General features: G+C 32.2%; 1 protein-coding gene across 1 annotated transcript in view; it reads right to left on the reverse strand.

The window, feature by feature from the left end:
- Window positions 1-26,298, reverse strand: part of LRP1B (LDL receptor related protein 1B) — a gene marked incomplete at its 3' end in the record, with an annotated part of 1,847,377 nt that overhangs the window by 614,665 nt on the left and 1,206,414 nt on the right. The window contains exons 24-27 of the mRNA XM_081262419.1: window positions 15,790-15,987; window positions 14,032-14,236; window positions 7,389-7,553; window positions 6,897-7,141 (exon numbers count right to left, since the gene is read on the reverse strand). Coding sequence (XP_081118545.1) covers window positions 6,897-7,141; window positions 7,389-7,553; window positions 14,032-14,236; window positions 15,790-15,987 — 813 coding nt within the window. The remainder of the gene's footprint in view (window positions 1-6,896; window positions 7,142-7,388; window positions 7,554-14,031; window positions 14,237-15,789; window positions 15,988-26,298) is intronic.

The raw sequence follows: 26,298 nt of genomic DNA on the forward strand, positions 1-26,298 counted from the left end.
AACCTAGATGCCCTTCAATAGATGAATGGATTTTAAAAATGTGGCATATATACACAATGGAATATTACTCAGCAATAAAAGAGAATAAAATTATGGCATTTGCAGGTAAATGGATGGAGTTAGAGAAGATAATGCTAAGTGAAGTTAGCCAATCCCCCCAAAAAACAAATGCTGAATGTTTTCTCTGTTATAAGGAGGCTGATTCATAGTGAGGTAGGGAGAGGGAGCATGGAAAGATGGGAGGGGAGGGGAGGGGAGGGGGGATAGTAGGGGATAGGAAAGGTAGCAGAATACAACAGTCACTAATATGCCATTATGTAAAAATGCGAATATGTAACAGATGTGATTCTGCAATCTGTATTTGGGGTGAAAATGGGAGTTCAAAGCACAATTTGAGTCTAATGTATGAAAGATGATATATCATGAACTATGTAATGCGATAAATAATCAATAAAAAAAAAGTCAGAAATATGAGAGTACAATTACAAATATATTAAAATTTAAATCACATAGAACTTAGAAGAAAATCCAATACAAAACTATATTTTTTTTATTTCAGAATGCATTATATTAATGGTACACATTGGAAATATCAATACAGCTTGCCAATAAACATTGAAAAATTCTGGAACATGATTTTGGCTGCTTTTGATAAATGTTCAGAAATTATAAAAATTTAGATAAAGTAATAACTCTTAATTTTTCAGTTAAACTGTGATACAAATGTTGCAAACATGCAAACATTATATGGGTTGGCGAGCCAAAGGTAAATCATAGAAAAAAATATTCCAGATAACAATATGAGAGTAAACAAATGAATAAGCCGAGACAACAAATATATTAGTTTCTTCAAATTTAAATTAATGTGTTCTTATAAATCTATTATTACTTAGGTTGTTGTAATTACATTCTTTTACAGTTAAGGGTTACTTATTTATGTTGTTTTTTTTTCACTATGATGATCTTAAAGTTATTCTTCAAAATTATGCACTGATACATTTGATTTTGTGTCCCACTCTGTAGAAAATCTATGCATATTTTAATTAAAGTCAAAACAAATCTAAGAGAATTTTAAATGCACTGAATTGAATGTAATACAAGGATAATAAATGTATCTCCTTATGACTCTATATGTATTACTAATGCCTTGTTGAAAATACACAGATAAGGATATTTTCTGCATTTGTTACTTATGATACTTTATATTCAAGTTACATCAAGTGCTTTTGAAATGATATGTCTTATTCTTACAGTTGCTATTTTTATTATCTAGTCTTTATATATGCATTGTTATATTAATATTTATGTGGGACACAGAGGTAGTAGCACATGCCTGCAATCCCAGCTATTTGGGAGGCTAAGGCAGGAGGATCACTAGTTTGAGGTCAGTGTGGACAATATAAAAACACCTTGTCTCAAAATAATATTGAAAATGCAATTGGGGTGCTGTTCAGTTTTGAGTTCTTGCCTAGCATGTACAAGACCTTGTAATTAATTTCCAGTACTGGAAAATAATTAAATATAAATGTATTCGTATGTATATGTATATATTATATACAAATTTTAATAAAGAATAATTTACACAGAAGAAAAAAAAAAGAATAGATGAACTCTAGATAGGGCAGAGGGGTGGGAGGGGAAGGGAGGAGGCATTAATAGAAATGATGCTGGAATGTGATGGACATTATTATCCAAAGTACATGTATGAAGACACGAATTGGTATGAATATACTTTGAATATAACCAGAGATATGAAAAATTGTGCTCTATATGTGCAATAAGAATCGTAATACATTCTGCTGTCACATATAAATAAAAAATAGTAAATATTTTTTTAAAAAAGAAATAATAATGTTAAATATTTTAAAAATGTTCTTTCTAACCATTCATTTGAACACAGCTGTCTATTCAAATTAGTAAATTAAGGAATTTGGCTTAGAATACTCACATTTGAACATAAGGCAGGGATTAACAGATGGTGCTCCCTGGTCTAAATTGAGTATGCTGATGTTTTTGTAAATAAAGTTTTATTGACATATCCATGTACATTAGTTGCCATATTATCTAGGTCTTTTTTTTTACATTACATGGCAGAGATTACCAGGTTCAGCAGAGACCATATGTCTCACAAAGGCTTATATTTATTACCTAATTCTACAGAAAAGGTTCACATACCCTTAATATAAAGCAATTAACTATTTCAAGAAAATTACCTATTATGGTTTGGTTATGAAGTGCCCCCCAAAAGTTGATATGTGACACAATGTAAGAAGGTTCAGAGGTAATATCATAACATCTACAAACTAATCAGTGGAAAAATCCACATGAATGGATTGACTTGGTGGTGACTATTGGGAGGTAGGGTGTGCCTAGAAAAAGCAGGTCACTGGAGACATTCCTTTGAGGTTTATATTTTGTCTCTGATAGACCAGGCTCTCTCTGCTTCCTGTTTATCATGTCCTGAGCAGCCTTCCTATGCCATGCCCTTGCACCTTGAGGGCCTCACCTCAGGCCCCGAACAATGGAGTCAGCTGACCATGAACTGACCCTCTGAAACCCTAAACCAAAATAAAATTTTCCTTCTCTAAATTATTCTTTGGGTCTTTTTGTTATAGCAATGCATAGCTGACTAAAGCAAATAATACTGAAATAGTTAGTATACATACAGAGGTTGTGAATTCCTGTAAGACCAACAATGTTCCATTACATTTGGAAACAAGAGAAAGGGAATGCTGACCTTTCAAAATAGAATGCTATATGCAGTCCTAATTGATGAAATGCAAATATACCTGGCAGCCTGGATTCACTGATAGTTTATATGGTCTAAACTCCAGGTGAACAAACAAATAATCTTAGATGCCCTTGTAGCACCCTCCACCTTTTATTTACACGTTGTATAAATATTTACAAAACACCAAACATGATGAAAAGAGCTGATAGATGAGAGCAGACAAGACAAAGAACTCCCACCAAGTAGCTTAATTTTCTATACCTTAACCCTGTCCTCCATTCTCTCCAAGTCTCTGGTCCCTGGTTTGTTTAATCAGATTCTCCATCTCCTCCCTCAGTTGGAACAGTAAACTTCTAACCACTTTCTTCATTTCTAATCTTTATCCATACAATTAGTTATCTTTCTAAAATACAGACTTGACTATATATCTGATTAGCCTAACAATTTTAGATAATTTCCCACTCTCTCCCTTACAAAGTCTCATCCTTATCTCCAACAGTCCTCCTATGACTCCTCAGCACTAGTCAGATTGGTATACCTGATACTCCCATTCACCCTCCAATTCTTTATCCTAGTCTATTATGTTTACTTTTGTTAAAGAAGTCACCAGTCTTCCAAGCAAACATTTTCACTTATCTTTCTCAAACATACCTAATCATTTGTCAAATATTGTCAGTTTTCCTAATACATGTTTCCATTTTTTTTCCTCTCCTCCAACATAAAGTGTTATTTCCTCATCTTTGAATGATGGCTATAGCCATGTAACTGGTACTCTGTGGTACAGCCCCAAATACACCACACTGTCTTTCTAAAGTACTAACCTGTTTTCCAGCTTCAGATACCAGTTTCCTTCTATATACATATTATGTACACACTCAAATGGATTCTTCATTGTTTCCTGAAAGCTTATAGCTTGTCTTTTTCACACGTCCACCTCATCATTTTTTTCTCTTAGAATTCCATCAACATATTAACATTAACCTTCCTCATGACATAGTTCAAATCCTTTCTCTGCCATGAAACATTTTCTAATGAAGCCAGAGTTGCTGATTTTTCTACTTTGGAATATTAGTTGTTAATACTGATGCTACAAAACTTAAGATAATTTACTGTTTAATGTCATATTTTGTGTTCATCTCCTTTCTTTCCTTCTTTTTGCTTTTTTTCTTTTGGTGTTGCAAAATTGACCTAGGGCCTCCTGCTTGCTAAGTGTATGCACTATCATTGAGCTACAATCCCAGCCTGTGCTGTTTTCTAATTTGTGGCATATATGCATGTGCTTTATATCAATATATACTTATCTCTCTAACTAAAACATTGATTGGCATTCTTTTCTGGAAAAGGCCAGATAGTCAATATTTTCACTTTTGCATGCCTTATGCACTCAGCAGTAACTACTCAACTCTTTTCCCATAGCACAAAAGTGGACATGAGGAAATGGTTAAATGAATGTCTGTGGCTATTCTTAAAGAAAAGTTTATTTATAAAACAGAGAGGGCTAAATTTAGACTGGGGGCTATAGTTTGTCAGTCTGAGCTAGATATATTATATTGGTAGGAACTATGACTTATATACACAAAATTATTATTTTTTAATTTCTATGATGAAGATTATTGTCAGTCTTAAGAACATTTTAATTCATATGCCTGCTCATGAATGCATGTTAGTATATGCTCCAAAATGGCAGCAATCTGAAAATTAGGAAATTGAATTAATCTTCTAAAGCATGGCTGTAGGTAAAAAAGATTTAATGATGCATAACTATAATATTTTAAACGAGAACCAAATGTTAATTTTGCAATCCCACAAGACTGATGTGTATTCTGTGAAGAAAATAACATCATTAAAGATAATTTCTTATTTCATGCAACCTATGTTTAATTACAGTCCATTTCTCATCAGGAAAAATTAAACATTTTAAAGCCGAACAATTGGTTTATCGAGTAAATTCAAACAAAATATATGCAAATGTTGATGTAATATAAAATATGTATGATATTTAATTCCCTAATATAGCTAAGTTCAAGGGAAAAGAATGCCAGAATCTAATTTGTTAGATGAGAAGATTTTTTCTCCATCCAATGTAGACATTTTTTATATTAATAATGAAGCTTAATGAACTTATTGGTAAACAAATAATTACTAATATAAACTAATTTACTCATATTAGCAATTTTCCTTTAGAAATGGATTTGATATTTGAAAAGAATGAAATTTTTAGAAGCACTTTGCAATTAAAAACTAATCTATTGGGCTGGGGATGTGGCTCAAGTGTAGCGTGCTCGCCTGGCATGCGCGGGTCGCTGGGTTTGATCCTCAGCACCACATAAAAATAAAATAAAGATGTTGTGTCCACCAAAAACTAAAAAAATAAATAAATATTAAAAAATTCTCTCTCTGTCTCTCTAAAAAAAAACTAATCTCAATTCTTGTTTTCAGGAATTTGATGCAAACATCATCATACAAGAGTTTTGACATTTGACAATGGAAAATTCAAGTGCATTTCTTTATTTATTTCATTATTTACTTACATACTTACTGTTTTGAGACTCAAATCAAGAGCTGTGCACATGCCAAATACTTGAACACAAATCTACACCCCCTTGCCCTGATTCCTTATTTAAAATATATACATATAAGAACATATGTGCAAGTAAAGGATGTTCTTATTACTTTATTTTTGCCAGATTTCAGTGATACTAGGTATGATGCAGCAGCTATTTTCATCACATTACGTCATATTTTATGGATTAATTTTATAATGTATTCAACTTTTATGAAACATAAAAAATGCCTAAAACTCTTATCTGATCTTCCACAGATATCTATACACACAGGGATAATTTTATAATGTGAAAAATTACTATTTCTATTTATTTTTGTATAATTCTTTTAAAAGTTTGAAAATAAGCTATCATTTTATAGGTGAAGTGACTTCTAAAATACTGATAAATTTCCAATCATTCTAAAGGAGTAACTTGTCTTTCTGGTATCTTTATTTGTTGTTTGTTTCACTTCTTATGCATTTTGAAAGAAGCAACACTTTTGACAATGAAATTTCCTCCATCATTATAGTGAATTTTAGCATTTAAAAATAGGATATATGTCAAATTAAATAAGTCTCCTACCAAGAGTATACAGATATATGAAATAAGGGGCCAAGAACCTGAGTCAGTGGTAGAATTCTTGCATACAAAGTGAAAGACCCTGAGTTTATTTTCTAGCAGAAGGAATGAAGGTGAGGGAAGGGAAGGGAGGGGAGGGGAGGAAAGAAGGACGGTGGGGGAGAGAAAGAGAGGAGGGAGGAAGGAAACACTATACAGTGGGGAGAGCCATATTTTTAAGCATAAGTAATGTACATGCTAATAAATAAATGTGTATATGAATATGAATATGTATGAGATTGGAGAAAAATATGGTTGATATGAAGCTTGTTAGTTCTTGACAGAATGAACAATAGAAGGTAACAATTTATACAGCCTGAAAATATTTATAACTCTCCTCCACCATGTTATTTCAAATGGCAATGGTATTCCAAAAAGGAAAATAATAAATTTGAGATTTGTGAAAAGAACATTGGCAAGAATAGTGAAGGAGACAAAACCACAAAACCAAGAAGGAGATTGCTATTGAATCACTAGGTGGGATTCATGGGAAAAGGAAACAACACAGTCATCAACTCACTTCTCTTGAAATGGAGGAACTCAAGGAAACAGTACATTCCTTCTCATAAATCATTCTCTACTCTCAGTGGCTATGAGTTTGTGTGGGGAGCATAGATATGTCCTTGGTGTTATCTAATATTGACTGGTCATTATATTTAGGCAATAGATTCCAAACTCACAGACTTTATACAACACCCAACAATGTTTTTTGTTTTTTGTTTTTTTTTTGATGCAATGATGGTGACTACCAATTGGAGGACTTAGTGTAAAACCTTTAGTTTTTAAAGACTTGCCTATTTATTTCTATGTGAAGAAAAGTAGAAAGAGAAAAAGAAGAATCCTGATCTAATATAAATAAAGGCTGAAATCTCTTCCATTATAGTATACACACATATATAATCTTAATTGTTGTTAACGTTCAAAAGTTATTTTACAGTTCACATATTATATAATAAATATGAAAATACTTTCTAGGTGGTAAACATGTGACATGCACTTACCCTGTGGCTGACGACTGGGATGATATATCTGAAGGTCAAAAGGCTGTGCACTGGTTTTCTGAATCACACTGACATTCTGTCCTGTCCATTTATTGGCTTTGGACAATGTGTTGGTTCTCCAATCTGTCCAATAGACCTCACTCCCATATAGAGACACAGCAAAGGGATGAGAAAGATATTCATGGCCTCGGATGATTTCTATCATGTTTGTCCCATCATAAAGGGCTGAGTAGATAGCATCTGACCTAGAAAAATGTAAATATATCAGTAGTTGATCAAAGCCCAAATAATCCAAAAATATAATCATGTAATTCAAATAAATGACAGTAAATATTCTGTGAATATTTTATGGACCTGTATCTGATTTGTCTAAATTTTTAATAATCACTAATTTTAATGTCTCTACATAACTGTACATTGAGCACTTATCAATATTGTTAATATTAAATGAAGAAAGTTAAAGAAAATATAGAAAAGAGATCATTTTTAAACCTGGCATCTGTCCAAACTATCCTTTTCTCAAAGTGGTCCACAGTTAGTCCATTAGGCCAAGCCCCAGTTTTCATGTCTTTGTAGATTGTTTTTCTTCCAGCACCACTCATAGAGGCAGATTCGATGCGAGGAAAATTGGCATCCCAATCTGTCCAGAAAAGAATTCTGAAGAAAAAGAAATAATGCTATTGTTTCAGCCAGGCATTTCCCAAATACTAAGTGAATACCTACTATATACTCAGCACTTGGTAAATGAAAAATCACAGGAGAAACGGTGTAATATCTCTCCTAGAGGCTTAGTATCCACAGCAAGATACACACTAAATCCATTCATGAATATAGAATTACAACCTGTAAAACATTTTGAAGGATAAAACTGCTATGAGAGAGAATGGAAGTCAAGTGCCAACTTACAGGTGGCAATCAAGGAGAAGCACTTTCGTGGGCTCATGTTATGGTCTCTTTTTTTCCTCTGAGGAGGTGATATTTTGAAACCCACTATGGGTTAAGAACTTTAGAAATAACTACAGATTCATGGACAGTTTTGGCCATGAATAAATTAAACTGCTGGGAAAGAATAAAAGTGATCAGTAACATCCCAAAAGACTAGATTTTAATTAATAATGTTGAAATTGGGTAAGGGATACAAGAGAGCTTACTATCCTTCTCATTTGTGTATTTAATCATTTCTATAATCAAAGTTTAAGCATAAATGCTTTAAAATAAAATAGACAAAATATTTTTTTAAATGTTCATGAGGGCATTTATTAAAAGGTTATTATTGTTTTTTTTTTCCTGAAAAGATGAAAGTCTACTAAAAAGATCTTTTTGGATGAAAAAAATAGTAGTTATCTGGAAACATTTTACTATTATATAATTTATATGTAAAAATAACCCCCAAATAATATAATGTGGTGCCATTTAAATACAAAGTGCAACAAAGGTTAATCAGCATAAGACTGATAGGCTCTTCAATTAAGTAGTTAAAATGTCTTTCTTGAAATCAATGAAGGTGAAATGGTCTCAATGTAATTTTGGATGCACGTATCTTTCATTGTCACCAGGTCATTATTTGTCAGCTTTTATTTAGAAGAGCTTCAGAAAAATATAATTTAAAATAGAAATAAACACCAACATAGCATCAATCAAATTTATGATGAGAGCTTGATAAACAAAATTAAGTGGAGAGGCCTGTGAGTTTAAAAAAAGGAAAAATAATCCCTGAAAACAAGTTTAGTGAATTTTGAGAGTCATAGGTAGCCTCAGAGTAGTTGTGGAAGTGCCATACCAGATTTGGGTAAGACCAGTTCTCACACTCTACAAAGATAACATGAGAATCCTGAAGTATCTTTTCCCTGTATAATAAAAGAGGAATTATTGTCTCCCTCTTTCTATTCAGTGAGGCTTCAGTTGAAAGTTCAATTCACGTGTCAGTAGCCCTGAAGTTCTGCATTTTCTATACTTAGCTTTGTCAGAAATAGGCACGTGGTCTTTAAAACATATTTTTTTCCAGTGGGGAGAAGAATATGCTTGTGACACTTTGCAGCATTCTATACCTAAGTGAGCCCTTCATTTTTTCACTAAACATTCTGGAGTTAGTAGGCTTCTTCTATAGTGATCATGATGGTACTAATCTGTGAATAATTTGGGTAGGAAACTCTCAACACTTTATATAAAATAACATGTTCTAGAATTAGTTAGGCTAATATATTCTTGATTTTGTCACAAGTCAGTGCATACAACCAATCTTAAGGGTTGAATTCAAGGATCATTGTTCCCTAAAATTCGAGGCACTTTTTGGTATCCTATACAATGAAGTATTTTAACAAATCATTATTTGCTATTTCTTTCTTATTATATGTTTAAAATGTATTAGCATTTCAATAAGTACATTATTTCCTTAAATATACAAAAGACTAAATATCTCTTTGAACAGGACATATTGAAATGTTCAGCCACAATGGCTCTTTAAAAAGAAACGATAGTCCCAGGATTCTGCAGTTTCTACAATCATGGGCTACTCTGTGTTTGGATTAAATTGAATCAATGGACCATGAACAACTTGTACCATTATAGGCATGAAAAGGACATTATCATCTAGCAGGTCAAGCTGCAGAAGGTTAAAAGAAATGATCTTTGCAAAAGCAAAGAAATATTTATCTATAATCTTTGGGTCATGTAAAACCAACAATGGGTAGAAAATAGTTTTTTATAGAATATTCCCAGATAAAATCAAAATGTTATTTAGATATCTCACTAATCTTCAATGACTAATTCTGCTTTAACCAGAGAAACTGTAATAGCAGAACCCATAACTGAAAACGAAATACTTGTAATACAGCAGGAAGATGCCAGGCAGTACCAGAAAATAAAGGCAATGAAAGTTCAAGAACTGACCTGAGTACCCTGCTGGTGCCTGCTACTCCCTAATAATAGCTTCATGTTTAAAAAGGATTCCTGTACTCTTTCAGGTCACCTTAGCAATAAGTGCAATATCTTACAACGGAATGAAAGAAAACTGCCTCCTCCCTAAGAGTCCCAATTTACCATCTTAGAACAGCTTGTCACTTGAGACACTGAGTCAAAATCTAAAACACTGGAGGAATGTGGCATGAAGACAATATGCTCTATCACCTAGAAGGAAGGTCAGTGGATTTGATACTAAGGAAGCAAAGTAGTTGATTGAAAATACTTCTTAAAGCTACAGCAATGCTTTAAGGTGTTCACATAAACTTCATATCTTAATCATGTCAATATTGTATAAAATAATTTTGTTAAAAAGTGTCACAGAGCTCTTGATTGCTGTAGCAACTTCACATGAACTAAGTATATTTCATGGGGCTCATGTTATAGTCTCTCTGTCTCACTCTCTCTTTTCTCCCATGCTAAGGGAGCAAAGTGGGTAGCTGCAAACCTTTCTTTTCCTTTGTCATGGTAAACAGTCTATAGAATTTCCCATTAGCTGTCTTATACTGTGCACTTTGTTCTTTAAAGTATATTTTTGAGTTCCTGTAAGTTGTACATAAACAAAGTCCATACATGTGCATGTATTCATTTGTTTAAGAATCATTTATTGAGCACCATTATATATGGTGGATTTCATAGACTTGGAAATAATTTCTCTCACCATGAGAAAAGCTTATAATTTAGTAGGAAAAATGATAGTATTTACACAAATTACACTTCTCAAAAATTATCCAGTACACTTCTCCTAAAATACAAACTTTCAAAAATAAGTTTAAAAGCCTTTTTTGGAGCTCCTATCAATGCTGATTCACAGCTTCCTTATATATTTCATGAATAACTTGAGAAAAAAGGGAAAATCATACTCTTCTATTTTGCATAGCATGAAGGAAGTAACTGAATTTAAGTAAAATGATTTTTCATTGTTCTTTTTCTTATGCTTAGTTTGACTTTGTTGTTAGTGTGTATCTATGTTTGTGTGTTTGTATATGCATGGGTGTTTATTGTTCCTATGTTCTCAGTCTACCTTATGAAAGGCTCAATGTTTAAAATAATTTGAGAATGTTTTACTGAAATATCTAATAAACTGGAAACTATTGTAACATGTGCACTAATTTTATAAATGTAATTGCTACAATAATGCTTCAAGGTGTTCACCTAAACTTCATATCTTAACATGTCAATATTGTACAAAACAATTTTAATAATAAAAATCCTATCTAATCATGACAGTCAAATCGGTCAACCTTTCAATTAATTCTAAGACTAGAATGGTTTAGTACTACTACCTGAACTTTGGTCATGTATTTCAGAAACAATTTTGTAACTGTTATTTCCTCACCCTGCTTTTTAAAATTACTTTATTACCACTGTAATTATCTTAAATAATCTCACAATTTCATAGCAGCAGCTGGTGAGGGAAAGCACCATCTCTCTCAGGGCCATCATCAGGTTTTCCCTCTTCACTGGCTAGCTCAGTATCAGCTAGCTCTCTCCTCTGAGAGTGCAAAAGAATCTGGAGATCTCTTAATATCATGGAAATAGTGTTTGGTAATTTCATTTAAATAGCAGGCTGTGTGTGCATTTTGTTTCCAAGTTATTTTTCTCCTATTAGGTTAGATATTCTCAGATAAACTAAGTCAAACAGGTTTATCCTAAGCATTATTAATACAATGCTATAGAAAATGAAGTATCACCCAAATCTCATGGATTGGTTTATTTGTTTGTTTGTTTGGTTGGTTGATTTTGGCCATACCATTTACAAAACTTTCATAAACCTGTAATTTTTTTTTCTTCTTTTTCTGTCTGTACCATTTTAATTTGAGAAGTAGTCACATTTTACATTCTCTTTGGGCATATGTGCTAGAACTACATCTTTCTCCAAATGTCACTTTTTCATTGTATAGAATATTTATCATGCACCTAATATGTGGTAAGTGGAATGCGATGGCACATACCACACCTATAAATACTGCTACTCTGGAGGCTGAGACAGGAGGGTCAGAAGTAGTTTGAGGCCTGCCTCACCTAACTTAATGAGACCCTGTCCCCCCTGCAAAACTAAAAAAACAAAAGGGCTGGTGATACAGCTCAGTGGTCACTTACTTAGCATGTGTAAGACCCTGTGTCCAATCATTAGTACCAACAAAAAGAAAAAAAAAAGAAAAGAAAAAAGCTAAAAGTACATATCCTCAGGTTAACCTGAGGATAAAACTATTAAACATGAGAACCCTCTGTGGGTAGTATAGGATCAGGACCAACAGTCTACTTTTATCTTGGGGATAGACTGTTGAAACATAATGGCACTTCACTAAACTTAAAGGTCTTTTCAGGTGAACTGTTGTAACAGCAGGTCGTGAGTGAAATGGGTGAAGGTAGATTGGGAAAACTAGAGAAAACACCTTGGGCCTAAAAGAAACCTCCATTTCTCAGTTCAACATTGCCAGATCTCCCTAGTTTCTAAAGAAGCTAGAAAATCAGGAAATTTTGCAAAATCTTTCTACATTTTAAATGTTGGCAACTGATTCAAAGAAATTTCAAACACCATGGAAAGTAAACATCCCAGTGAGGGTTACCAACTTGGAATATCCTCTCTAGAGAAGCTGTTTTGCCCCTTTAGCTTCTGCTTGAGTTGAGAAAAGGAAAATAAACTTCCCAATCTATTAGTTTCTGAATCTTGGGCAGAGACCAAAGCAAAAGCCAGAGTATGGCCAGAATGCTTACTTAAACCCAGGGAAACTCTTCTCTTTTCTGTATCTCACTAAACTCCCTCTTGACTCACTCTGCTCTCTCATTGATACTTCCTAGACTTCATATTGCTTAAAGGTAGAAAGCAAAAAAGTAATATTTTTTTTCTAATACTCTTTGGACTTGACAATGGCTTAGGATTTGCAAACTAATTACTAGGGAAACAAATAACAGAAATTACAACATCTTCCCATATTAGTTAAAAATTATTTGCCTTAATCTCTTCAAAAATAAACTAAGGAAGACGATAATATCCTTAATTTACCCAAGAGAAAACTGGAATCTAAGAAAAGATAATACAAATTATTTTCCAAGAAAATAAGTGACTGAGTAGGAACAGGAACTCACATCTTCCAACTCCAAATCTGTTCCTTCAAAAGAGACCAATCAAGGGAACTTTGGGCAAATATCCTGCATTATGCAACATTTAACCTTTGTTTTCCAGAATCATGTATTTTGTCTTTCAAACTAACCAAAAGTCAGCATCACACTGCTGGACTCCTTCAAGCTTAGTTTAATTTTCCTTTAAACTGACTCCAAGAACATACAAAATAAATAAAGGGTGAGGGGTTAACATCTGTGACAATTTAGAACAAAGACTAGCCCTGTGGTTTTCAACCATTAGAAACAATTACAGCATCTCTTTGGCAGGGGCAAAGAGAAATTCATTAAATTACTGCTTTGAAAAAGAGTTGCAATAGCTTCCAATAGGGCCTAATGCCCATATTTTGAAGAAAGACATGTTCAGCTTCTAAAAGTAACTATGTAAAGAATCCTTTAACCAAACTGTGGACATAAACTTAAGTTTGTTGTTAGACTGTATATACAAATATATACATAAACACAAAGTTATACACACATACATATGTATGTACAAAGTAAGTATTTTAACTAACAAATTATGAATACATGAATTCAAAAATAAAATGAAAGTATATATATATATATGTGTGTGTGTGTGTGTGTGTGTATGCATATATAAATATGAACATATATACATATGTATATATAGTTCCAGTAGCCCAAAATTATATAACTATACATAATTGTAATAACATATAAAATATGTGTTACATAATTAATATGTAAAATATGTGATATATATATATATATATATATATATATATATATATATCAAAGCATATATATATATATATATATATATATATATATATATATATATCAAAGCATATATATATGCTTTTTTTGGGGGGGTATTGGAGATTGAAGCCAGGGTTATATTACAGCTGAGCTACATCCCCAGTGATTTTTCTTATTTATTTTGCGACGGGGTATCCCTAAGTTTCTGAGGCTGTTTTTGATTTGTGATCCTCCTGACACAGTGTCCCAAATCACAGGAACATAGGCAGCCAGCAATGCGAGATTATAATGTTTTTGCCAAAGTGAATCTCTAAAAGTCAGACTTCTTTACCCATATCTTGGGTCCAAAGCAATGGCCCTGGGGTGCTCCATGGCTCCTGCTATTAGTGTAGTTCTGAGGGAACCATCCAGTTTGGCCACTTCGATTTGATCCAGATTGCTGTCTATCCAGTATATGTTGCCTGCTATCCAGTCAACAGTCAGGCCTTCTGGGGTAGCCAGGCCATGCTCCACAACCACCTCTATTGCAGTGACACCTGAAAAGGAAAGGAAAGCAACATGTGGATCCTTTCAAGGAATGTGTAAAGAACAAAGGAAAATGTCTACCTGAGCTCCACAGTACAAAGTACTGAAACATTATTTCACCTTTGAGAGAGATTGCAAAAGTGTTACCTGGCACAAAGGAAATTAAGGATCCCCAAATTTAGAATTACTGATCTTCCTCACCAGAGATATTTAATCCCATCAACACCAGTGCAATGGGATTTTTTAACAAGGGAGGTTGCAAAAACTGTTAGTTTTTTTGTTTCTACCTTTGTAGGAAGAACAAGGGATTGTGGAAACAATAAAATAGCTCTTTAGAATTAGTGCAATTTAATTCAAATGTTGTTCTTCAAGAGTAGAGTAAAATGAAGAGAAAAAGTCTACCTTAGGCAACATATATCAAAGCTAATAAACCTCCATAATTTTTCTCTTTTTGGAAACATGACAATAACAGAGCTATTATTGTACTTAATAAAGATAAGCCCAAATCACATACTCCTCCTCAGGGTACAAGACCTCAAGGATATAACAAGGATACAGTAAGAGAAAAAGCACAAGTGTGCAATAAAATAAAAATAAACAATTTAGTAATGTCTACAAATATTTGTATTTATCCAGCACTTAATTTTTTTTTTTACAGATTTTTTTAAGATTTCATTTTGCAACCTTTTTTTTTTTTTTCTTTTTTTGCTATGCTGGGGGATTGAACCCAGGGCTTTGTGCATGCCACACAAGCACTGTACCAACTGAGCTGTATCCCCAGCTCAAGATTTCATTTTATAAGCACTTTCCTAATTGAATAACATTGGAGTTTATGATATTACTAGGAACTTTTGTTAGATATTTTAACAGTGTTTTTTTTTTTAAACTTTTAACCAACTAATTCCATGGATTTAAATTCAACATTTTAAATCAAATTGTGGTAATATGACATACAGCACAAATTCATACATCATAATTAGATTGTTTAAATATTGGTATTTCTCAAAATTGCAAAGACAATTTAGGAAAGAATTAACAATTTGATGAAAATGCTGTGCCATTGGAATGCTAATTTTCAGAGAAATATTGTATATATTTATCTCAAAACCTTGCTACTTAAGAAAGATCTAATTAAGACAAAAGAGCTAAATCAAACTATAGCAAAAATATTTAGCTCATGTTAGTGGATTTTTGTAATAAGGTTTTCATTATTCTTTGAATTATGTTGAAAGATAGTGACAAAATAAGAAACAAATTACACTACTTACAGAAAAGTTTGACTGCTAGTATGCAGAAGTCATCCCTACCCACATGATAAATAAATATATTCACCATAAATCTATGGGGAGTCCACACTGATAATGAGGTGAGCAGCAGGGCCTGTCCTATCCCCCAAAATTTCTTCACACCTGTGCCTGACCTCAATGATTTAACATATGTAGTAGGGATATAAACGTCCAAAGTCAAAAATGAACCAAAATTCTTTTTGACCACAACATAGTTTTTTAAAATTTTTTCACTTAAAAAGAAACTTAAACATTAAATAACATGTTAGCATATTTACCTCCACTCTCTGAAAGCTTGCCCCGGTATATCCTGTCTTCTACAACATCTGTCCAATAAAGTAAACTTTGATTGAAGTGAAAATCAAGTGCTATGGTGTTTCTCAATCCAGGAACTAGTAGACTATAGTCTCTTTTATGAAGATCAATTCTTCGAATTTCATGACGAATAGAAAAGATGATGAATGCTTCAAATGGATCTGAAATTAAATTTATTTTTAATAGGCTTAAGAAAATATTTATATACTTCAAGTAAATGAAATAAAATGTCTGAGGTAAAAATCCATTTATTTTAAAGTATAATTGATTTTATACTTCTCTATCTCTTAAGAAGCAATTTCTTTCATTCTAACATTAAAAAGAAATTAGAAAACCTTGGGTATATACATATTAATTAAAATAAATGAATAAAAGGATGCATATTCATTAACATGCTTTTATTTATTGATTTTGTATACCTAATTCTGATGAAAAAAATACCAGAATAATTTAAACAAAAGACAAAATGAAAGATATTCTGTTTTCTTAGATTTTTTCACCAAAGCTCAGATACAACACGATATAGATTGAGAAGAACTGACTAAAACTAACTCTATCATTCATAGCTAATCACATACTTACAGATCTACTAAGGGGAAAAGTTAAAAAAAAAAAAGACTTTTATGAAGAGAGTTACTGGACTTATAATTAAAGTGCTTTCCACAGGAAGGGAAGAAAGAAGCTTACTATGTACTTCCCCACTAGGTTTTCAGCCACAATCAGGCCTGAATCAGGAAAAAAGGAACCACCTTTGAAAACAAATTTAAGGTTACTTTTTTAGTTACCTAAAAGAAAAAATGGATCGATACCTAGAAGTTACTAAAATTATAATTTAAAAATGTGTCAAGCCTTATACTAATCATTGTGAGACCTACTAATAATGAACTAGGCATACATTCTATAAGATGAAAACACATTTTGAGAAAGGGACATCTGCTCTCAAATATTTCCTGTTTCCATGTCAGTGCCACTTTTTAAAAAATTTTCCTTTAGGATAATCAATATTCTTCCCAAGTCTAAACAAGTCCTTTGAATGTGGACTGCTGTAATCATCGCTCCCCATAGAAATGTGATTGGCCCAAGGTGTGGAAACTTCCAGAGAACTTTTCAAGCTAAAAGAGTCTTTTTGTACAGATCTCTATGCTTCATGCTGCTAGTGCTTATGTCCTTGAGTTGAAAAATTATAGAAGAGAAAAGAACCATAAAGAATGAACCAGAAAAGACCTGGAGAGAGACCATTTCCTATGGAAATCCAAATATGTAGTTCCAAGTGTCTTTCAGGCTAGTTCCTCTCTACAAAGCCCCTGTGTGTTTCCTATGCTTTGAATATGAAAGCCAATGTACTTAGTCATTTATTCACTTAATTTCAAACGGTTTTCTGTCAACAGTAACCAGGTTTATTTTCTTATTAATCTCATTTCCTCAGAGTAGTCTTTCCTGATTAGGTGCCTAATAAATGTTCATGATGGGTAGTTTATATATCATCATAGCCCATTTATTCTCTTTGAAGTATATTTTAAAATCAGTACTTTCTTGTTTATCATCTCTCTTCCTTACAAGAAAACAAAACAGAGATGATACTTTGTCTGTTTTGTTCATTATTACATCCCAAACACCTAACCCAGGGAGAAAACATTCATACCAGTTCTTACGTTCAGGAGAGTGCTAACCAAAGCTGTTAGCCCTTGATGTGGAGGAGTCACCTGACAATTTTTCACTGGAGTTGTACCTGCTTTCGGAAGCCCTGTCATGTTCAGTAGGGGCACCTCCTTGACCTCCAGCTGACTGCAGGATATAAACAATTCCAGCCAAGAACAGAAAAACTGTTCAGAAGACTTGCAGACCTATTAGCAAAAACTATGTGTCCTATTGTGACCACTGAGGTATTGAGGACAGGTAATGCATAGTGTTATGCCCTTCACTGCACAATGCTGTTATGATGATAGCCAACTGATGCAGTGGAAACTGAGCATGCAAATGAGGGCATCCTGTCCTACCCAACTGAAATAGAGCAAAGAAGTCCACAAGTCAAAATCATTCACATTCCAGATGAATGTTTCATACCCTACCCAGCCAGGCCAGTAATAGCATGCTATGGGTTGATAAAGGCTGAATGCACCTAGTAACTGATGATGAAACAGCCTATATGAAATTAAAACTGGTCATGTTTAGTAGATGCTATCACCCATACAAATACTCAAAAAATTTAAAATCCAGATTTCAGACTTTTAAAAATGGAGGAAATAGTTATATTAGATGAGCAGTTTCATAAAAGAAAAAAAATACCTAATTTTAGTGTAGGAGCCCTTGTTTGATTTTTTACAATGGGTATAAACTGCTATTTGTCTTTGTAAAAGACTTTATCTGTTGAGGACTTAAATGTTCTTACCTGTAAAATGGAATTAATAATAACTTCTTTTCAATCTAACTTGAACTGTAATCAGAATGCAATTAAATGGTTATGACAATTTACTTTAAAAGCTGAAAATAATCACAGTAAATATAAATGTAAACTATGATATAATCCAAAATAACAAAATTGGAATTAAAAAAAAAATCTTAAGCCTTAGGTTTGCTCCCAACTATCACTTAAATTTGATAAATTCCCTCTAAATACTGATTATCAGTATTTTTTAACTTTTATAAAATGTGCAACTTATTGTTACCATGAAAATGGCTGACAAAAGAGTGAACACTAACAAAATCTTAATAAATGCTTCATAATTATTATGAATATTTAATCCAGACATCACTCATAGGTGAAATGTTCCAAAACAGAAAATGTTGAAATGATGAAACAAGAAGAAGTCAGATATTTCTGAGCAGGTACTGAAACTAGTGACATTTTAATTCTGAAGAGATTCTTCATCTTTTGGTTTATAGTTTGCCCTTAGTCAGTAGTAAATAATAGATTCAGAAGCTTCTTGTCAGAGAAATTTGCACTTAATTCATGTTAAAGGATACATAGTTTTAAAATGCCTCATTAATGATATCATACCTTGTCCTTAGGAAATTACACTACAAGAATATATACATTTTAAAAAAGAAAGGGGGTGGGGAATGCTCCGTCTTTTCTAACCTCTTTAAGACATCTGTTGCCAAAATGTTACAGTATTAAAGGAAGCCTGGTGAGGATGCTAAGGTTGTGGAAGTTTCTGAGAGAGGATGCCAGTAGTTCTACACATTAAAAAGTGACAGTGGAGCACAATTTTCAGAGAAGGTGGCTCACCCTTAGGGGTAAACTCCAGAATCCCTTGATTAAAAAACTGAAAAGAAGTAACAGCCTGGTCTCGGGTTCTTCTCTGAGACCACCTACTATGAAAACCAAGAAAGAGGGTCTAAATGAAGAAACAAACACTCAGGCAACATTAGTGAAAGAAAACAAAAGGCTACATACTATATTATTCCTTTTATTTAATATGCTGGCAAAGCAAAAGCAATAGAAATTAAAAACAGATCAGTAGATGATAGTAGAAAGAGGGGAAGAGTGAAGGGCATGATTATGAAGGAGCATCTCTATTTTGATTATGGTGGTGATTCTGTGAATATGACTGCCAAATAAAATTTCTATTTTACACATTATCAAACATAATCTAACAGCAAAGGAAGGAAATAATGATTATGGTTAAACGAGGCTATTTTTGCAATGACAAAAATATTTCAATAATTAGAAGTCTATTAATGATTGTTCAGTCTAGTAGATCAAAAAGAAAATAGTTTATCATTCCAATTTATAAAATAAATACAATAGATTTCAAAATCCATTCTGGATGATAACTTTAAAAATAAAATGTATGAATTCTTCTTTATTTGTCTTATACATGCATAAATATGCGTGTATAATCTATCAATAACCTAAAAATCAGGATTACATTCAAAAAGGAATCAGTGGAAGCAAGAAGATAGGTCAGGGACACTGACACTATCCTTTCACATTGTTCTGAAAGTTCTAGTTGATAGAGAAAAGGGAAAACAAAAAGAATCACATAATGGAAGTGAGGATCTCAAATTCATTTGCCTACCTAAAGGCAAAGACAGGAAATATAGGAAAAATAAAAAAAATATATAAAAGGTACATAAGGAATTTTAAGACACTAATGAGAGGAATAATAATTTCAATGTATAGAAAAGCAAATAGGTATCACTAGAAAAAAATTAATCTCCCAAAGGTTTTGCTTCTGCCAGAATTAATTTATATATAAATTTACTGTAATACTAAAAAACTTGCCATACTTTAAAGAAATACTCTAAAAAACATCACTAAGAAAATTCTAAGAGAAATATATAATTGCTATTAGCTCTAAAAGGTAATACAATATATTATTATTATTTTTATAAATTCTTTGGTACTGATGTGCAGCTGATTCATTGGCTTAGGAGTATACAATTTTAAGGGACCTAGAGAAAAAAAAATAATTCAAAATATTTTTCTGACTCAATACAGAAAAAAATTTCAAGTGGCTTAAACTACTGATATAATAAATGAAATAAAATTTTAGAAATAAGAATAGCTGAATTATTTTCAAAACTATAGGATAAGAAAAGACTTACTGAATTTGACACAACCTTAAGAATAAAATAATGTTTAATATACATTAACAAAATTGTAGCATAAAAATAATGAAAAATCAAAAAAATATGACCAGGCAAAATATCTGAACTATAAGTAATATATTATTTAATATATATGTGCTCGTAATAATTAACAAGAAAAAAGTATTCCAATGAATAATGGGAAATATTTATTAAAAGTTAATTTATGAAAAATAAAGTATAAACAACCTTTTTTTTTCCTACTGCTGGAAATTAAATTTAGAGGATCACACATGCTAGGCAAGGACTCTACAACTGAGCTATAACCACTGCTTGAATAACTATTAAATTTTAACAAGTTTTCAATTTAAAAGAGAAGTGAATTTTTTAAAAAATGGTAAATGTTTGGAAAGATACTGTATTGATTAGAATGTAGAGAAGAGCCACACTGATATATTGATAATGAAAGCTGATATATTGATAATGAAAGTATACACTATTCTAATTCATATGGTGAGTTGCTGGACAATATCCATCAAAAGCTTAAGACCGAGTCAATTTGTAAGAAATTGTTCTAAAGCAATGGTTGTAAATGTGAAGAATTGCAGAAGAGCAAGGAAATGCTTTGCAATATTATTTACAGTATCAAAAGCTTAAAAACAGGAAAATTTTTCATCAACCTATGATTGGATAAATAGAAGTTGGTACAGGTACATAATATTATAGGGCCACAATAATGGATGTAGTTGATGCACTGGTATTAAAATGGAATAATGTATAATATTTTGTAATTTAAAAACAGCAAGATGCAGAATGTATAACAACTATGTTACAACAGCAAAAAATAAATGAAATGTAGGAAAAGTCATAAAATGTGCATAAGGAATTTTAAGACCCTAATGAGAAGAATAACAATTTCTATGAATGGAAAAGCACATAGGAATAATTAGAAAAAATTAACCTCCCCAAATTTTTGCTTCTGCCAGAATTAATTTATACTTAAATTTATTGTAGGACTAAAAAACTTACCTATGCCATACTTTAAAATAATACATAATCATTCTAAAAAAATCACTAGGAACATTCTAGGAGAGACATATAATAGATATTAGTAAGTTTAAAAATAAGAAAGATTTTCCAGACCTGCATAAAGATAAATCATGGAGTATTTCTTGAAGGATTGAAGAAGGAACATTGCTATATCTGCCATGAAAACTAATGGCTGGGATACGAAACAGGAAAGAAAATTAATTTTCACTTTATTCTTAAGAAGTTAATTTTTTTTGTGTGTGCTGGGCATTGAACTCATGATAGAAAACTGAATTTGCTCTACCAGTAAGTTATACCTCCAACCCCCAAATTAAACTTCAAGAACAAAATCTCAAACAAGCAATAGAAGAAATTATCCTTTCCACCTTTTTAGAAACACTCATAAATAAAACAAGAATTCTTCGGGCATGACATGTATGCTGAGCAAGGTAATTCAGTATGATAAGTACTGTAAAATATGTTTTTCCCTTCAGGAAAGCTCATATTTTTATTGTAGTAATACTTAAGAGCTCATTTACTGCTGTTACTTTTATGTTCTATTTGAGAAAGTATTGTACTAAAAATTACTGACTTCTGTTCAAACTGATGTACACAGAAACATTAATAGAAATTCTACAATAGAAGACACAGATTGCTGCAAATACAGGGAAGGAAATAAAACTGTACCCTGCTATCATGATTTGTAAAATAAATGTGTGTGTGTGTGCGCGCACACACACACACACAAGCATTTGTTTTAAAATTTTATGCATGAAGAGCCTTGGTTTCCTCATGAATCAAAATTAACGTTAGCCAGTGTAGACTTCATAGCACATAGCCTTTGTGGAAAGAAAGTTTACTATCACATTATAAGAACAGTAATTCAACAATAAGATAAAACTCCCGAAATGGTGTGTGAGTGATAATATAAGCAGACAATACATAAGGCAAAGTCTAAGAATTAAATGGAGAGAAATTGTAAGCTTATTATTATATTGTATAATTTTAACTCACAATCTTATAGAGTACATACAAGAAATCAAAATAAAGATAATTGGAATAACAAAATAAACAAAAAACTCAGCCCACAAGAAAATATATTGAAATCTACATCATCAAAATAGGAGACACATTCTCTTTAAGCACAAAACATTTTAAAAAATGGGCCTGTTCCAGTCTACAGTCTCAAGAGAAAGCAAATAATTAACTTAATAACAAATACATGCTTTGCGTACAATTATATTAAAAGTTTGTAACAATAACTGTCATCTCCCTATACGCTTTAAAACTAAAAATAATCACTAAAATTTTTTTGAATAATGTGACCTCAAATAGAAATATGAGACATTTAGTAGCAGTCAAACTGAAGACCTCAAAAACCTACAGGATTCAAAAATAAAGAGAAACAGATGGCACCAAATGTATGTATCAGAAAGCGTGAACAATTAAAAATAACAAGATAGGTAGCTTCTGAATGGTTTAATAAGAATCCAAAAATCTTTCTTTCCTACTAACAAGAAAGGACCAAAGCTTTGCAAAAATTCATGAGAAGCTTTTTTTTTTTTTCCAAAATAAACCACAGAATGTACATATGAAGAGCCAAATGTGTGGTGTTTTCACAAATATTTATCCTATCACTTTCTTCCCAGCTTAAGGATAGTCTTAAATGACTCAGAAATCATCAGAGGGGACAGCAGTTTGGAGTCACCCTAAAATCCAATTCTCAGAAATTGTTCAATGGGAAGGAAAATTTTCTTTAAAAAAAATGGTTCTGGGATAACTGAATATTCACATACAAACAAAATGGTAGAGCAACTAATCTCATAACTCAAAAACAAAATCAAAATGTATCATAAAATGTAAGAGCCACAACTATACAACTATTAGAATACATAGAAATATTTTGTGATCTTCAATTAGAAACTGTGCATTAGCTATAAAGCATAAGCAATAAAGGAGAAAGTAAACTGTCATCAAAATCTAAAACTTTTGTGTTTAAAAGGAAGAATTTAGAGGGTAAAAGAAAAACCAAGTGATGGGGAAAAATATTTCCAAAATATATATCTGACAAGGGAGTTGTATCATGAATTCATAAGGGACAATTTTTGATTCAATAATGAAGTACAAATTACCCAATTTAAAAGATCTGAATGGACATTTCTTCCTGAACAATACAGAACTGACCAATAAGCAGTCGAAAAAAATGTGCACAGCAACATTAGTCATCAGTCAAATCTACATTAAAAGTACAATGAAATACCACTTCATACCTAATGATGACTCTAATCAGAAAGAAAGATGATAACAACTGATGGCAAGTACTTGTGGAGAAATTGGAACCCTCAAACAATGCTGGTGGAATTTGAAATAATGCAGACACTTTGCAAAGCATTTTGGCTGTTTTTCAGAATGCTAGATATTACCATATTTAGTTCCTATATGACCCAGCAATTTCAATTCTAGTTATAACCCAAGAGAATTGAAAATGCATGTTGACACAAAACCTTGTACATGAATATTCACAGCAACATTATCATAATAACTCAAAATGGAAACAATCAATAAGCCCATCAACTGATGAATGGATAAACAAAATGTTGCATATCCATATAACAGATACACTACTTATCAATAAAAGAAATGAGGCAGTGATATATACTGGAAACAATGAAAATAATATATCAAATGAAAGAAACCAGTCATAAAAGAACATATACATACTGTATGGTTCTACTTCTGCAAAATGCCAGAATTGACAAATCTACAGAAGCAGAAACTAGATTAGTGGTTGCCAGGGCCTAAGGTAGATATTGATGGGAGTGATTGCTAATAGACATGAGGTTTGTTTTGGAGTTGATTAAAGTATTCTAAAATTAGATTGCAGTAGTGGTTGCACTGCATTGTGCATTTTGGAATGATGGATTTTCTGGTATGTGAATTTTATCTCAATTCCACTGTTATTAAAGAAATAAATATGGTCGATGAATGTTGAAATTTGTAAAGGCTAAAAATTGTTCAAATACCTCTTGTTCACTGTTAATAGTATAGGTTCACACTTGATTATATGATTTTACCTCATTCAGACTTATTGTATAACTGTGCTCATCTCTGAAAATTTTATCAACTATAAAATGAAAGATTAGCTCAGCATGTTGGTGCATGTCTGTAATCCCAGTAGCTCACGAGACTAAGGGAGGAGGATTGCAAATTCTAAGCAACTTAGTAAGTGGCTCAGTGGTTAAGTGACCCTGTGTTCCATCCCCAGTACAAAACAAAACAAAACAAAACAAACAAACAAACAACAAAAAAAAAGTATTCCAAAAATTTGGTGCTGTTTCTTCTCTGTGTGCTTGTGCTACTTTAATAAAATAGCGAATCCATCCTTTTAAGAGTAATATTTCAACTAAAGAATTAAAAAAAAATAAAGAACTCAAATTAGAAAAAAAGAGTAGAAACTGATAAAACAGAACAAAAGAGATTACCAAGAAAACCCAAAGCCATTCTGCAGAAGAAGAATCTGAGTCACAAAAATTTGTATAGCTAACATGTCATGTTGTGTATGTAGCTGATAAGATGGAGAGAAGGAATTTGATCCTTTGTGCTGATTTGTGTTGGCAATGATTGAGAAAATCAGGAGATTTCATACATTGTTGAAGAGAGTGTGTATTTCTATGACCATTTGAATATATTTGGCTATAATAGAACAAAACATGTGCAACTGAACATGCTGACACATTTGAATATGTGTTTCAGCTTATGTACCAGTTAACGTCATAAACACATACGCTATAACATCATTTGATATTGCAAAACACTGCAAACAACATCCAAGACCTTAACATGGAAGAACTGACCAAACCTTAATCTCTTTACAGAGTAGAATGCTATATGCAGTTCAGTGGAATAAACAGAGCTATAGTAAATGCATGAAGAAATATCAAAATTATATGCAGTAGTACAAAGAAACTAGTTTCAGATGTGTATATTGTGTATGACTTGATAAAATAAATAAATAAATTTATTTTGGCAGGGGCACATGATGCTGGGATTGAACCTAAGACCTTACACATTCTACAGAAGTGCCCTACGTTTGAACTACATCCCCAATTCTTTTTACCTTATATTATTTTATTTTATCTTTTTGAACATTAAGATCATTTATTCCAATTTCTATTTCTTTCTTTTGTTTCCCTCTCTCCCTCCCTTCCTTTCTTTCGAACTGGTGATTAACCCCAGGGATGCTTAACCACTGAGCCACATCCCCAGCTCTTTCTTACATTTTTATCTAGAGACAGGGTCTCACTGAGTTGCTTCTTTGACCTCATAATCCTCCTGCCTCCGGAGCCATTGGATTACAGGTATATGCTGCCATGCCTGGCTCCCCCTTTTTACTTTAAATTTCAGAGAGAAGCTTTATAAGTTGAGTAGACTGTCCTTGAACTTGTGGTCTTCCTCCTGCTTCTCACTCCCCATCAGATGGGACTATAGGAATGCACTCGATACAAGCAGTATTACTTGTTCTCTAAGAACACAAGTTATAATAATAGAATGATATACCAATTTCAAAAAAGAAACTAACATTGGGGAGTTAAGAATACATGAACAGAGAACTTGAAGTTATCTAATATTTTATAACAGTTACAAAATGATTTAAATCATAATGACAATTCTGAATATTTAAAAATGTTGATTGTGAACACATTGTTCTCAATTGTTTTTAAACATGTTTGAAAGATTTCATGATGAATTAAAAACACATTTGCAATCTCTAAACAATGACTATTTTATTAAAATTGCTCTGTGATTTTTTAAATTCTTATATTTATTATGGTCAATTTTGGATGAAATAATATATATATCTTTGATAAATATTTACTTGGTTACATTTGATAAAACAGTTTAATGGGGTT

This window comes from Spermophilus citellus (assembly GCF_964194105.1).
Source record: "Spermophilus citellus genome assembly, chromosome: 11".
NCBI classification, from domain to species: Eukaryota; Metazoa; Chordata; class Mammalia; order Rodentia; family Sciuridae; genus Spermophilus; species Spermophilus citellus.